General features: G+C 38.9%; 1 protein-coding gene across 1 annotated transcript; it reads right to left on the reverse strand.

Moving 5' to 3' along the window:
* Window positions 1-513: 513 nt before the first annotated feature.
* LOC121913947 lies at window positions 514-15,853 on the reverse strand. The gene is made up of 5 exons (XM_042436807.1): window positions 15,723-15,853; window positions 7,294-7,926; window positions 6,173-6,503; window positions 5,874-6,049; window positions 514-5,447 (listed from the first exon to the last, which is right to left on the reverse strand). Exons 2-5 carry the CDS (start codon window positions 7,896-7,898, stop codon window positions 5,216-5,218), a joined length of 1,344 nt encoding a protein of 447 aa, XP_042292741.1. The 5' UTR covers window positions 7,899-7,926; window positions 15,723-15,853; the 3' UTR covers window positions 514-5,215.
* Window positions 15,854-16,824: the final 971 nt, after the last annotated feature.

Raw genomic sequence — 16,824 nt, forward strand, 5'->3', positions numbered from 1 at the left:
CGTCTGGCGCATTCACGGAGTTATAATAACTGTCCCACAAAAAAAAAAAAAAAACCCCAAAAAACCCCTAATTACCTAGTTAACATGATTAAAATGACATCCCCCTCCTTCTCCCTCATTGAAAAATCCAGAATCTATGAATATGCAAATATTGTTCATTTCAAAAGCTTAACTGCTTGACAACTGTTGGGTATTTGAATCTATAACAATGCACCATATTTTACAAGCTAATCATGTTTTCTATGTAAATTCTTAATTTGTAGAGTAACTGGTAACTATAGCTGTCAGATAAATGTGGAGTAAATTGATCCATCCACATGCTGTAGAGGAAACCCTGCATTTTAGTTGTCTGTGCCGTCTTTCATTGTATTATTTAATCCAATAAGCACAGCCTTAGTTGTGTGGTTGAGGTTGATGTTAAATGAAACCTCTCTTAAAAAACACCCATGAACAGAGAAGTGAGGCTGAACACAAAAAAAAACCTTTTTTGAGTTTACACAATGTTCCCTTTAATTTTACCAGTTCTCACTGAAAAGCATTTCATTCATTCTTGACAAGGGAAATGATTGACTCACACTCACACTGCAGCAATATATTACCCATTAGGTAAAAATCAGTTATTACATTTAAGAAACGAATGAACAAAAACATTCCCTGAGGTCATTGTAACTCATTACGTCATCCACCATCTGACTGCAAACAAAAATTCCACAGTTATCTGCACTGATCAACCCCTAACAGGAACAATGATCTATTGGTTGATTTGGGTAAACATACCGTACCTACAGACTGATAAGAAATCACATGGAAGTTTTCATGATTTTTCATGGCCTTCCCAGTTACACTTGTGCCATGTCTGGTAGTCAAAAAAACAAAACAAAACATAATACATGCTGTACATGCAGCTGTTGGCACAGAGGGAGACCTAAACTAGCTAAAATCTGCAATTTAAATAAACGATTAACACTCTCCTTCATGAATTAAACATTTTTCTTATTCACCTCTTTCCCAAAGTTATTAAACCAAGTAGACGTGAAAATCTGTAAACTTGGAAACAAATAGTTTCTGTCAGTCACAGCAATGCAAGCAGCCTTTAAAGAAGCCACTATGTGTAGGCTTTTTTATGTCATTATAACATCTTTTAAATTATTCTGATGATATATTGTTTTTGTTTGTAGGAAAAAAAATTACCCTCTTGGTGAAAAGTAGTGCAGTTGATTGCTTTTAGTCCATTTTTCCAATGGTGTTTTTCCATTACTGGGACTTACTGACCCATAACTGAATTTGTCTGGTTCTGCTTTTGTTTCCACTGTCCTCTGCCCGCTTTTGAGACAAGTGTCAAGAGCTAAATTTCAGCACCTTTCAGGAGGTGGCACTAAATTTCTAAGTTCTGAGTTTATTACTAAATAATAAGTTTCAGGAAGTACCCGGAATGTAGTCCAGGGTGCTCACAGGGCAGCCGTCGCTTGTGATTGGTCAAGCGGATGTATCTCAACTACAACAAAACCCAATAACATAACATAACAGAATTTTAGTTTTACTTTCTTTGTTTACATCAGGGAAGACTTTATACATTTATCCTGCTGTCACCTTTTAAATGATGTACATCTGAAGCTGTGACCCTTTCCAATGGCATACATCTGATATTTCTGTTTGTAAAATATAATGGAAAAGCATGGCAGAAATGACCACATTTGCCCTACTACTCGTTGTCTGCCACTACTATTGCTGTCTGCCACTGTATTTTTTTTTTTTATACTACCACTTGGGGCGCCAAAGTGACACATTTCCCAATTCTACAATAGGCTTTAAAGGTGCAATATGTAGAATTATGTAAGAATTTTAGTTCAAAACATTCAAAAATTAACTAAAATTATCAAGAGAATGTGAAGAAATAATAAAATGAGATCTTCCCCAACTTTCTTGGTTGCCTATAACAGTCTGTGGACAGATTTCTATGTAAAGGACACGGGATAGTTTTGCCAGGAAATCCAAAGGATTTGCCGTTTCTGCACACTGCAAAGTGCCTTGCCTCTCTCGTGCCCCCCTACAGTGCCAACAGGGTGCACCACTGCTAACAATGATCGGCACCCACCACAACACAGAGTCCAAGTAAGCTAACATTACTGCAAAGCATGAGAAATATATTGTGCTATTGTGGTTTTAGCTGCTGCTCGCTCTGACGGAGGGCAAGCAGCCAAGCACATACACAAGGGCCAGCAACAGGATGCTGACTGCAGCTTACTTGACAGCCACCATTGTCATTAATGAGAAGGAATTTCTGATTCTTACATATTACACCTTTAAAGCTGATCTAATCATTACTTTTATATGAAGAATGTATCAGATTGAGTTGCTCGTGACAAACCCAGGAAGAATTATCATCTGACTCTGCAATTCCCCTCATCGCTACAGAGTGCCTTTCAGCCTTTCAGGCAAAGTTAGAAACTAGCTGGTGTACACACTGTAGCATTTAGCAGCCAAAGAGCCAGATATTTTCCTCAGGAGTTAGTGGATTCATTGTGTCAAACTAATGTAATTGTGTGATTACATTTAAAAAGGTATCACATCTGCCTCAGTTCAGTTTTGATGCTAGAAAGGGGGTTGATAATTATCTGACAAAACTGAAGAGGTTTGTAGCAACTAAGTATTAATCAATGCACCAGCGATGAGGTCATGTTGTCAGTTTGTCAGTAATTAAAGTAAGTGAGGTACATGACTTGTTCAGTCAGATTCATCTGAGTGACGCAGCTGCATTTTAAAACTCAGCTAGTTCCAGTTTAGCAGAACTGTTTCTAAACTGCAGCTAAGCTCAGATGGCACAGCAGCAAGGTGATAAGATGATGTACAGCTTGTTACATTGCCCCCAAGTACAAAAGAAAAATATGCAAAACGTATGCCAAATCACATCCCTCACTATTTTATCACTTGGTTCGTTCCGGTATCTTTTAATTGGTGATCGGACACCCTGGGGGCTCTTTAAACCCAAACACCCTGGAGAACACACATGACAGCAGAGGTTAGTAACTGAACAAAGACAAAGCAAGTAATTGTGCCATAAAAAAGGCAGATCTTCTGAGATGAATGGAGCTGAAAGCAATTCAAACACTGCACCAATTTTCACCGACACAGTTTCATTTGTCTCTAAAACAAAAAACTTGTTGTCCTGCTATCAGAATAATTTAAGATTACAAAGAACTTCTATACATAATGGCTTTAATGTTTGCAACAGTAATCTTTTCACCAGAACCATGGTTGCTTCCTTTATGTCCTTAATGTTGGTGTAATGCCGCAAGCCTCTTGTATTGAAACTACAGCAACTACTCAGTCATAGTGAGTCACTCAGGATATTGTTTAAATATGAGGATATTAGCGCATGTTTTCTCTCCTGGAAGGCATTTGTACTGTTGCAGTCAGTTGTTCATATTCATACTGTACTGGAACACTGTGAGTGTCGGCTCATCAGTTTCAGAAATTTAAATACCAACCATATACTCAAAAAAATTATAAATAAATCACAACATGAACTGCAAATTTAAATAAATTTACTTATTTTATTTTAGTGGGTCATAGAGACACTATCATGGCTGTAGACTCTTAAGGCCAAAACATGCCGCTGCCAAACAGTGCATATCAAAACAGCCATCCCTATTATTTTCTATGTACAACTCCCACACTGGAGCATGTCGATGTGCTGCCCCGCGACACTTCACGCTGCTGTCCTATTTCCAGCGTCGCTACATTTTTTTTTCCAGAGAAAACTGTTTTGTACTTTAGTGCTTGCTTTTCACTGTAGTTTTAAAGTCCATGTAAACCAAAAATAAATATGTGTTCTGACCACCCAAAAATGTGTAATTAACCACCCAGCCAAATTTGAATAAATAATAAAAAATGACCAAGTATATAAAACTAGGTTTCAAGATCATGGAAAAATAAGCAGTATTCTCTACTTTGAAACGCTGGGGATGTTTCAGAGTAGAGAATACTGCTTATAGTGGCTTCATTGTGGCTGTCACCATTGGAGCAAAAGATTCTAACGCTGTGCTTTTTGGTTAAGTGCTGCCCAGCAAATGCTCTCCCTCTGGTCGGGGACCTCCCAGCTGCATAGCCAGTGCTGAAGCCAAAGTGGCGGGCGGCAGCCGAAACCCTATGGCCCTATTTACCCGCAACAGCGATTATCTGAAGTGAATCCCAGGTGTATCTGGTGACAGTTTGTAAAATCACTCGATGTAAAAACAGTAACTATGAGTATGTGCGCTTTGGTGTTTATGTAGTGGGGTAGGGGTTACATTAGTGACCCATCTACATCATTGAGCCACCATTTCAAGCCCACCTGAAAAATCCTGAACACAGAGATGGTGAAAGACAGTTTAACGCTCTAAATCCATAATTCAGTACTACATAGTTGACAGTCTCTTCACGCTCTCAGCAATTATTTTCTAACATGTATAATGTGTTTATAAAGAAATCTCTGATTTTCCTTTACATGGACTTTAACTATTTCACTTGTGCCTGTATCTACAAGGCAAAAATGAATTAATTGTTGGTTGATCTGCTGCTTTCAAAACATAATCTTACTTATTATTTTTTCAAATTTTTGATCAAAAATAGACAACTGCAGTGGACAACTCCCCAATGGCATTTTGTTGTCCCGCGCTGCGCTCACAGAACTGGTGGTGCAGCAGCTTTGAGTTTTCAGCTCTAGTCTTGTTTAATTCACAATAAAATATGATAAATGTAGAGTGTTTGGCATGCGGGAGGAAATTATTGTGGAGGCTTCCACTGACAATGCCCTCTATATGAGTGAAACTGTTAGCTGGGGAGAGCATACTCTTTGAGTGTGAGAGGGTGTGGAGGTGTGATATTGTTAGTTTCAATATTCAAAATAACAACTTCAAAGAAAAGATGCAGGCAGAGGGGGTTGCAACTGGTTACAACCCCATATACCACTCAATATCGCTACAGTTCATCAAAAGTTTAGCACTCTTCATGTTGGCAACTGAGCAGCATTCAACAGTGTAGTTCTTAGCATCAGCAGCGGCAGCAAAAACCATATGGCAGTGGTTGCCCTCAGGTGCAAAAGAAGACATTTCAAAAAACAATAGCATTGATGTCTCCTGCCAAGATTTTAGCAGGATGTTATTAAATGTTCCTGCTGTTGAGGGTGCTCATTCATCATCATCAATGTGTCATTCTGAATGTCTGTCATCGAACATCAGCTCTGCCTCTCTGAGTTCAGTAGCCCTACTCTTTTTAATGCCTTGTCCACATTGGGAATCAGTTTTTCGTGGAAGTCCCACAGTCTTTTGTCTTCATAGAGCTGCTCCATTTTTAACGACCCCTGCAGAGCCACACGGACGTGAACGATCCGACACACTTCTGGTGGAACCTTGTACTGCTTTCCAAAATTCTTGAGCACTTCATGCACAGAGGTCTGCTCCACCAACCTGTGAAGCACAGAGACATACCTAAATGAATTAAGCACAATTTTTTGACATGACAAGACATGACAAATTGGGGGCTTATCCAGACAATTAAGTTTGATTTGTTGATCTAGTGCCTTAAAAATGGCCTGGTTGAAAACGTCTTAGTAGGGTTTTCCTTTAGTGACAACAAGGGGATTCCCTTTGATTTAATCAGTGCACCTGTGGTAAATTTTTGTATTCAGAAACTGATAATGTAACAGAAATTCAGCATTTCCAGATTGATCATGTTTTTCTATACTTATTCCTGTCCGGTTTACGATAGGAATGCCAGTCATTCATTGAACAGCCTATTTTAGATAATATTTGTTAATGCAAATTTATCCATGACTGCTAGACCATAATCAGAGAAGCACATTTCTGAGCTGATGTTGTGACTCTCCTTAGTACCTTGGCTGAACTATCATCTTATGTGGGTGATATATATTTCTTTGGGGCTCCTCCCTGTAGATGTGCTCCAGAATATTAATTCCCATCACCCCTTTCCACTGAGGCAGGTCAAACTTCCTACTTGGCTCGAAATGGTGCTTGGGAAAGATATGGTTTTCAATGAGGAACACCCCTGTCTGGAGAATATGGATACAGCATGGAAGATGGAAAGAGAATATAAATATTAATGAATATCAAATGTGAACCTAAAGTTTGGATATTGATGTAACATGTGTCAAATGCACACCCAAAATACTTACATTTGGATGCTGCTGTTCAAGCATGTTTATCAGCGGCATTAGGCTGTTGTGTTGGTATGGCATTATTATCTCATCAATGTCGTTCAACAGTACGTAGCTTGACCGGTCCATTGATCTGTAAATGCACTCATTAAGCGTTGTCAGCTGGCCAAAGTAGTGTAAGTCTCCTCCGTGCTCTGAGAAGAGCCAGCCACGAGATGGATTCAGATGCTTGTTGATGGGCCAAGGAACCACCTCCACAAAACCCTCCTGGCTGTAACTCTGCAACAGGCGATTAAGGTCTGGGCCGCAGCTAGTGTTATAGATAACCACTCTGTCCACACCAAGCAGCCTGGGGAGGGGTGAGGAAAATATTAAACGGTTGGTTCATCCAAATCACAAATGAAAGAAACATATTTTCATATGTAGCTCTAGTGTTATCTAGCCTTGTAGACAGTATCGGTTTCATGTTTCCACTGCCCAGGATTTGTGATATTCATCTGAGATTTCTGCCGCCATTCCAATAAAGTGGAGGTGAATGATTTTTTCTTTGTACTGCTCACAGCTTTTTATTATTACATTTAATCCTGCAATAACTGATTATGCCAAGTCAATCCATTTCATTCAAAACCATAATTGTGACCCTAGGACCGTGGTGGTGCTAGAGGAAAAGTCAAGGGATCATCAAAGTCAGTAAGATTCATTATCCGCAAACCATAAACCAAGATTTCATGGCAATCCTTTCAATAATTGTTGAGCTATTTCAGTCTAGACCAAAGTGGTGGACTGCTAAAAATCAACAGTAACATCTCTTTCGAGAAACAGTGTCCCCATTACCCTGGATAATCCACAGTCCTCACTGTCAACAGTTTCATAGGTTCTATTCATTTAGTATAAAATAGTTCCAATGAAAAGTATTCACAGTAAGGTCTGGGGATTATCCAACAGGGACACTTATTATGGAAGGATTTCAGCTGTTTAAATATACTTTTTCATTGATCTGAGCAACTCACGGTAGGTTTTGAGAGATGAGGGAAAGGCGAAACCTTCATGGGTAGATGGATATTTCTAAATCACATTAAAGATCTGGATGGCTAGATACCACTAGAAGTTGTAAGAAATTGTGTTGTTGCTGTGCTGACCTGTACATCTCCAGGGTCTGTGCAAATTGAAGCACATTGTTATAGTCTCCAAACAGGTTGGAGATACAGACTGTGAAGTTAAACTGCAACTCTTTCTCTTCCTTCTCATCGGTCCTCTGGTTTCTTATGGGGAGCCAGATCTGGTCAGGTACAAACACTTGGTCTGGCTGAGGCAGAAGAGTGACATATGTAGCTTTGCAGTTTTGAGGAATCTGACACATGACATCTGTAGTGACGAAGGGAAAACCAAAGTGATCTGAGTGTTGTAAAATTGTTGCTGGAGTTGTTTTTCTTGATAAATGGCCTGCACAGCAGAAAAAACAGTGAAGGGGTTGGACGGAGTCTCTCCTGAATATGCCAATGATGCGTATATCCAAACCATTCACTCTCTGGTCCATGTAGGCTGACACCAGCAAGTGCTTGGTGTTGGTGAGGGGGGTGATGGTTTGCTCAGAGATGTTTAAGGAGCATGTGCTTGGAGGTCCATGTGGCTTTGGGACAGACTTGTTGATTCTGGGTGTTCTCATAGTGATGGCAATGATGAAGATAAAGGTAGCAGTGAGGAGGAGGAGGAACTTCCCTTTGAATTGAATTGCCATTTCCATTCAGCCACAGACGAGATGGATTCCCAACCTGAAGCAGAATTAAGAGTCACAGTCAAAGACATTAGACATTTGAGGAACAAAGCACACTGATGGTTAAGGCAGAGATTTATCATTATTGCAATATCCTTAACAGGTGTGAATGTGATCAGTGAAATATAATAGTGGAATCCTTCCATGATGTATGGTGTGAGAGATGTAAATAGTGGTTATCATTTGGATATATTTATTTATTTACTGAATAGGACAGTGTGCAGTTTGAAACATTAAAGATGCACTGCACCAGAGTTAGCTTGAAGCTAATTTGCATCAAAAAACAAAACAAAAAACATACAACAATAATATAATATAATATAATATAATATAATATAATATAATATAATATAATATAATATAATATTATATTATATTATATTATATAAAATATTATACATGTTACAAATGGTGTTCTTAAACTAAGTGCTCAGTGTTAGTTTGTTATTACACCAGTTCAAAACACGTTCATGCTGTGTCTATTTTAATCTTAGCTCCTTCCTGTTTATGCCACTTTGTCATCTCATGCTGCCTAGGTCCACACTTGTGTGTACTTCTCATTTTATTATTTGATTACATTGTTTCAAAACCTAATCAATGTGTTTATTGAGTGATCAAGCACTGCTGTACAGATTGTAAAGCCCTGAGGCAAATTTGTGATATTTTAATAAAAAAGTTTTACTTTTATTTGTGTGCGATGTTTTGCCAGCGCCTGTTTTCTTGTTCGCGATGTGGATTTGATGTCGCAGCTACAGCTGTGCCTCCCTGTGTTTCCCTTATGTTTCATTGTGTTCCCTTGTCTGTGTGGCGCTCCTTCCTGGACTCTCCCGGCTTCTGGTTTCATGCTCATTGCACACACCTGCCTTCCATCAAGCGCATCATCCTGCAGCATATTTACTCCAGCTCTTCAGCCACTCTTTGCCAGATCATTCTTTCAGCCACAGTGGCAGTTAATGCTTCCGGCTGCTCCTGCTTTATAGTGATTATTTCCTAGTGCTGAATTCCTCCAGGATCACAACTCATCTGCCTGCCTCCCTGCCTGTGTGCTCTCCAACCCACTTACCACCTGCCACCTTCTGCCAGCCCACGCCATTCTCCCTCATTCATCACCACCATCCATCTATCTGCTTGAGCCAGCTTCCTCCCCACTCATTCCACCTCCATTCCCCACTACCCTGCCAATAAATCCTTTTCGTTCATCTCAATCCTACTTTGTGTGTGTGTTTGGGTCCACATTACAAATCATAACATTTGGCCTTGTGTGCTGTGGTCATGTAGATCCATGCAAAAAATATTTTCGCTATGAAGCTTATAATGTTCACTTTTAATTGTCAGAGCGGTGCTGATCGACACTGAAGTCAGACTGCATTGTATTAAAAGGTGTGTCTAATATTTTGTCCACTTCTATTTATATACATGCAATACAGTAGGATTTATTGCAAGTGTTGGATCTGTGTGGGGCTTTTAAGGTTGATTCTGATGTTTAAACTATTTTAAAATTAAGGCAGAAAAAAGCAAAACAAGTACCAAGAACGAAGTACAGCTGGGGCTGATGGAAATGTTATTAGTTTTGCAGGTATTTGGTGATCAACCAAATTATTGGACAAATAAAATTTTGACCGGTCGATGGTGCAAGATGAAGAATCAGAGGATCACCAAACATTCATATTCCTGATGGGAATATGAATGTTTGTACCAAATTTCATCGTAATTCATCCCTTAATTTTTGAGACATTTCACTAAAAAGCAAAACAGTGGATGTCAGAGTGATGCTAGAGTAAAAGTTAGGGAACCATCACAATTAATAGGCTTTGACAATTAATGTCTATCAATATTTGTGCCAATCCATCTTGTAGACTTTGATATATTTCACTGGATAACTGAAAAATTGACCTGCTGGTGGCTCTAGTTGAAAAGTCAGATCACTATAGTCATTGGGATTCATCCTCTGGGCACCGTGGATATCTGTGCCAAATTTCATGGCAATCCCTCCATTAGTTGTTGAGACATTTCACTCAATGCCAACCTCCACAGTTGTTGTGATATTTCAGTCTGTCATGGCTGAAAATAACTAGAGTGAGGTCGCTAGGTTGCTTTGCTGTATTATTAATGAGGGGTGATATCTACATTATGGCTTGCTGTGGCCCTGAGGGAGTTGAATCATGGGAAAAAAATATTTTTGACGTGTCATGTTACTGAATTCAAATAAGGTCAAATAAGGTCAACTCACAAGTCAAACTGAATACTGCTACACAGATACGTGCTTCTATAATACAAGCGGTCAGCAAGTTTTCCGCTTTATAGAGAAATGAAACATGCAACAAGCATGTATGTTTTGTTTCACAGTGATGCACTTCCTGAACCCTGCTTATCTTGTGGTTTTGACTTTCCCTATTGACTAGTAAACTGAACACTCCTTGCTAGGGCTGTGCAGAGACCTTTAGAGGGGCAGGTGCTTGAAGATTAAAACACCATACATCAACATAATTTACAGCATAACCTGTTATTCTCTATGTATATGTGTGTGTTCTCTTGGCACCTATTAAACATCACACAGCTAAAGACAACATCATCACAAACTGTGACGACCGAGGTTTTGTTATTGTAAGGGTAAATTAATTGCAAGGCTTCAAGTGTTTTGTTTGAAAGACTCAGTTTGTAATGTTTGACTGAATGGCATATAAAACTATTTGCTTTCAAAGATAAAAACCCCTAAGTGGTGAAAAGGCTGCTCCCCAAACAACAAACGTCAAAGCACAAGATTGAAAACTGCCATAAAAGGACTTGCATGGACTTGTGCAAGAGACAGACCAAACAACACAGATATAAAGTCTTAGAGGAAACTGCACAAATTAGGCGCAAGCAGCACATGGCTGCCATTTCATAATTAATTATAATTTAATTTAATCTTGTGCTTTGACTTTTGTCAGTGGGGGTGCCCTTTTGTTTCAGATTGTGCCTTTAAAAAATATTTACTAGAGCAGCAATTCATGTAGTCTGCTTTGAATTTGTTCATGTCTCTTTTTGTCTAACTGTCTCTTGCACTACTTTTCAACTCTGCCTCTCCATTATTCTTAGCCATATTTTATAGTCTTTAAAGATTCTCCCCTTTCTGTCCAAGTTGTTGTATGCCTTGTTTTTTAAAATGTCTTTGTAATTATAGGATTTGTCGGGCTACATGTTATGCTCTGGATCAGGGAGATTGTCATATCAAAAGCATATTCTTTGTTTAGAAACAATATGTATACGCTAAATGTCTTTAAAGGAGCAGCCTTTTCACCACCATGGGTTTTTGTTTTTGAAGGCAAATTGTTTTATAGGCCATTCAATCAATGTGGTGGCCGCACCACATGTGAACACCAAGTGTTTGTAGTTGTTAAGATACAAACATTTCACAAGTAATGACAGTACACATAGTCTTTTGTTTTCATACAGCACACACATTTTATTATTGACAGTTTGTTTGCTAATGTGAGTGCACACATTTTGGTTAACATTCTGTCATTAAGAAGTTATGTTGAGTTTTGTTTAGGTTGCTGTTTGTTTAGTTGATCTCAATTTGAATTAAAGGGCCCTAGTTTTTGAAATACTTTTCTCTAGATTTAAATTACTATTTTTTTTGCTTTACACATATGGTGCTCTTCAGCCTTACTGCTTGGCCTCTGACAGTCAGACATTACAAATTGAGTCCTTCAGACCAAATACTTGAAGCCATTCAGTAACTCTTACAATAACGAAACCTTGGTCCTCACAGTTTATGATGAAGATGTGCCTTGTCCAGCCAGCAGAGAATGTTGCCTTTAGATGTTTAATAGGTGCCAACAAAACACACACACAATAGAGAGTGAATCATGACTCCCCCCCTCCAATTTAATCGGGTGGGGGACTATGATATATTATGATGTGGTTTGTTGTAGGATTCCATATTACATTCTGTTTGAATATGGATTGCTATAAGTCAACAGGTTATTCTGTAAATTATGTTGGTGTATAGTGTTTTAAAATCTTGTTCCATGTGCCCCTTTTTAACTTGGAACACATGCTCCTCTAAATGTGAAAAGCCAAACCCACATGTGCAAAAAATGATTGTCACAACTGCCATGAGCAAAGGGCAAAAGCATTTGTTTAAATGCACTTTTTCCATATATGTATATACTGATTGATATGAGGAATTTACACAGTAAATTCTGTGAAATTACATGGTAAATGTAAGAGCATTACACTCTAAATCCCCAATTGTTACTCCCTTGTTCCTTGTTGTCTTGTTTTCATCTACTGTAACTACATTTACAGTGCTGCTTGAAAGTTTGTGAAACCTTTAGAATTTTCTCTATTTCTGCATAAATACGACCTAAAACATGATCAGATTTTTGCGCAAGTCCTAAAACTAGATAAAGGGTACCCAATTAAACAAATGAGACAAAAACACGAAACTTTTTCATTTATGTATTGTAGAAAGTTATCCAATCTTACATATTTGTGTGAGGCAAAAGTATGTGAACCCTTGCTTTCAGTAATTGGTGTGACCCCCTTTTGCAGCAATAACTTCAACCAAGTGTCTCCAGTAACTGTTTATCAGCCCGGCACATCATCCTCCTTACAGAACAGTCTCAACTCAGGAATGTTGGTGGGCTTCTTTGCATGAACTGCGCCCTTTAGGTCCTTGCACAGCATTTCTATAGGATTCAGGTCTTTGACTTGGACTTTGACTTTGACTCGGCCACTCCAAAACATCTCTCTAACCATTCTTTGGTAGAGCGACTTGTGTGTTTAGGGTCGTTGTCTTACTGCATGACCCACTTTCTGTTGAGCTTCAGTTCACAGATACCTTGACATTTTCCTATAGAATTTGCTGGTACAACTCAGAACTCATAGCTCCTTCAATGATTGCAAGCTATCCTGGTCCAGAGACAGCAAAGCAGCCCAAATCATGATACTACCACCACCATGTTTCACAGATGGGTTAAGGTTCTTATGCTGGAATGCTTATCACCAAACATAACGCATCAGTCCACGCAAGATTTTTCTAATCGCCTTCTGGCTTATCCATGCAGTCTTAAGCAAACCTAGACAGCAGCAATGTTCTTTTTGGAGATGTCTTCTGGATGGATGGATGTCTTCTATTTGTATACGATCAGCCTGACAGGAAACTGGTGGAGTCCAAACTCTTAAGAAATGGTTTTGTAACCCTTTCCAGCCTGGTGAGTATCAGCAGCTCTTCTGCTAAGGTCCTCAGAAATATCCTTCATTTGAGCCATGACACACTTCCACAAACCTGTGTTGTGAAGCTCAGACTTTGATAGTGTATACCCAGATTTCTCTTCTTTAAATGAAGCAGGGCCTTCAAGATTCACACTTGATTGTCATCCCATTGATTGTAACACCAGACTCTAATTTCCCCTTCAAATGAATTGATAATCCAAGAGGCTCACATACTTTTGCCACACACAAATATGTAACATTGGATCATTTTCCTCAATAAATAAATCAACAAGTGTAAGGTTTTTGTCTCATTTGTTTAATTGATGTCCCTTTATATAGTTTTAGGATTTGCATGGAAATGTTATCATGTTTTAGGTCATATTTATGCAGAAATAGGGAAAATTCTTAAGGGTTCACAAACTTTCAAGCAGCACTGTAAGTACGAGTAGGAACTGGTAAGTATTTTACATGCACAGATGCATACGACACACTACACTGTAGTAGTGTAGTAGCTGTATTATAGAATGTTACCAAGATTGCCCTTTCAGGGTTTTGGATTTAGACTTAACTTCTTTTGTCCATCATGGCATAGCCTGTTTGCCCAACTGATCTTCATAATATTAATAACAAATTACCAGAGTCAGAGTCTGATGTTCTAAATTATTGTATAAATCTTTGTCCCTTAAAGGAGCAGTGTGTAAGATTTGGCCAGGATTTTTGTTTAAAACATTCAAAAATCAACTTCAATTATCAACTGAATCTGAAAAATTCAGTCAACAGTTTTGGCATTATGTCAAAGACATAAGATAAGACTGAAGTTAGCATGCTAACCACCTAGCCCCAGCCCGTCCTGCTCATAATACCACTTTGTACCTCAGGGGCGATAGTGAGTCACTGTAGCATCCAGTCTGCCCTAGGTCCAACATGACAGGAAGAAGAAGTGGCGCTGCCCAGGGCCACTGGCAGCAATGGCAGCCAGGCTGAAAGCTGCTGTAATTTTTACTCTAGGAGTCAATATGTCACTTTATTAAGTTTTAATATTTTTTTCAGGCAAGAAAGTAACCATTTAGATTCCCAATATGTGGTCAGTTTATCCAAATAACGCCTATTTGGAAAGGTGTGCCAACATTGTTAGACGCAGCTGCTGCAGTGACTGTAGCAGCCGTGGGCCAGGGAGACAGTTGGTCATTTCAGCTCCATGATACAATGAGCTCTTTGGTAATTTACTTTGGCTCTAATGTCTCGTAGCATTTCGATATTGAGAGGATGTCATAACACAGATTCACTGTAAAGAATAAGCTTTACGCTGTATTAAGTGAGTGATAATGGGAGGAAGGGTGGGGTAGGAGGGAGGTGGCCAATTTTTACACATTGCACCTTTAAAATTCCTTCATTTAAAATGAAATGTGTTTGGGGATGCTCAGCAAGGCGGTGTTGCTATTGTAATCAGAGCTCTTTGGACCCTCACATTGTTGAAAAACCTACCAACACATGGAGAGAGAGAAAAGGGGAGGGGAGGGTCTTTTCTCAAACTGAACACATATTTATGTATCTAAGAAATAAAAAAGCCAATTTTGCATAATAAATGACCTTTAACATTACAGCTGCAAAATATTTTTTTCTCTAAACCAGTGAGCACTATTTGCCTGTTTTCTCACTGACTGCTTATTTGTTGAACCCTGAACTTTTTAACAATCTTTATACACGTGTATGTTTTTATGCTGAAATACAGTAGTCGTCATTTAATATACAAGACGTGTGTCATTTCAGATGAGCCAAATAATCAAGACAGTCCTCAAAGTACAAAGCCTACACACTAATTGATCTTTGATGAAAAATCAATGAGTGTGAGCTTGAGTACAAGGATTATGAAGGCACAAAGCCTACACACAAAACAGGGAGATTTAATAATAGTTTAAAAAGTGGAGTTTATGTACAACTTTGGTGATATACTAGAACAGCATTGTGTTTGCATTATGAAAGAGTTGTTACAGTGTTGCTTTTTCCTGATGAACGCATGACTTCACGGTTTTCCATACAGTACCAGGAAATGGAGTTAATTTTCATTCAATTTCACTGTCATCTACACTTTTCTTTGAACAGTTGCAGTGTCGGTGAAAGCAGATTCAGTATAATATTGCAATAACAGGGCGCATGCGATCAATATATACACAAGGGGCCAATTAAGACTATAAACTGTATTCAGTATGGATGCTATCCCTATATTATAGCAATTCTAGAAAAACAACTCCTTTATACACATTCAATGATTGTACGACAGCAAAATTGCACTCTATGTGTTATAATATGATATCTGAAGGATATTTTAGTGCTGTGCTACGACGGTTTTAGGACTAGATAAATACGGTTAATGCTAAAAATGTTATACTGACAGTAGGTCTCTATCACAGCTACGCTATAACATTTATTTATTATAATGGTATTATAATATTTGTCGTCTTTTTTAGTCTACTGCAGTCTACCTGCAGTAGACTGCGGATATCCGCTGAGATTTACAATACTCGTAAGTTATTATAAGACTTATTTCATCAAATGACCAATCGCTCTTAATATTAGTAGACAGTAACTCACTCAAAGCTGATTGTGGTGCTCCTCCTGTTTTAGGGAAGCTGCTGGGTGAAGACAACCAATGTGGGCAGTAGAAATATTGTAGTCCCTGTCCTGGTGTGTCCGTTAGGTGTCATTCCCTTGCCCCATGCCAGTCTGTGTCGTTACTCTTTTTTTTCTTTTCACCTCCCTCGGTGCTTTATATTTGTGGGTGTGACCAGCGCTTTCTGGGGTGGAGCGTAATGTGTTACGGGAAGCTAAAATGTAATCAAATACATTTTCGCCACTATTTCGTCATTTGTCTTGAGACACAGCCGGCACAGGCGCTGGTTTAGATGTTGTGTCAAGGACTTAAACGCCATAAAGACTGTGCTGCTGTCACCCACGGATACACTACACTAATAGCCTCTTATAACATATGAATCTTTAATACAGTAATACTGCATGTTATGCAAAGCAACGCTCCATTAATGTCATTATAAGCTCATTACTGTAAGTCACTGTCTCCCTTCAAATGCCCCTTCAACACTTATGGTAAAAAGAACAGCAACAGTGAACACAACAGCTGTAAGTGTGGTGCCACAGATTTGGGTCCGTCCTATAGGTCCTGAGGGCTGCCCTACTGCTTCAGCCCTGAATGGTTTGAGCCGAGCACCGCATATCTTTGGTCCTCAAAACTGGTAGGCCTATTTTAATGTAACAGAGTGGAACTTAATGTGGAGCGACAGAGGGAGGGGGAGGTGCTGCACATAACAAGACATACAGGCCATGGATGTGTTACAGGCAGTGAAGTTACAGTGAGCGGAGCGGTCCCAGTGTTTCAAGGCTTTCACTTTCAGCACACAGATTGGTCTACAATGAAAACTGCGTGGCTTTAATTAGCAGAGATGCGCACACACAGCGCTCTCCCTAATCACAAATCAACTTTCATGTATTTAGCTTCTTTTACTTAGTCTATGTGACTCAGGCAGGTCTGAAACATGATAGATTAATGTCTGAATTTTACATTAAAGTAGTTCAAGTGTCACTGCACCTTGCTCTTTGTCAACCCATAACAGGAAAACACTTTTAAAGTTTACTTTTACAGTTTAAAAGTTAATTAATGAGTCTAAATACATTCTGAGAT

Source organism: Thunnus maccoyii, chromosome 16 (assembly GCF_910596095.1).
Source record: "Thunnus maccoyii chromosome 16, fThuMac1.1, whole genome shotgun sequence".
Classification (NCBI taxonomy): domain Eukaryota; kingdom Metazoa; phylum Chordata; class Actinopteri; order Scombriformes; family Scombridae; genus Thunnus; species Thunnus maccoyii.

What these genes read in the sequence shown, in the direction of transcription:
- LOC121913947 (XM_042436807.1), bottom strand. Translation starts at nt 7,898, where the DNA reads ATGGAAATGGCAATTCAATTCAAAGGGAAGTTCCTCCTCCTCCTCACT. An exon ending in TTGAACAGCAGCATCCAAAT is followed by an intron (nt 6,050 to 6,172) that starts GTAAGTATTTTG and finishes CATATTCTCCAG; the next exon opens with ACAGGGGTGTTCCTCATTGA. An exon ending in AAGATGATAGTTCAGCCAAG is followed by an intron (nt 5,448 to 5,873) that starts GTACTAAGGAGA and finishes TGTGCTTCACAG; the next exon opens with GTTGGTGGAGCAGACCTCTG.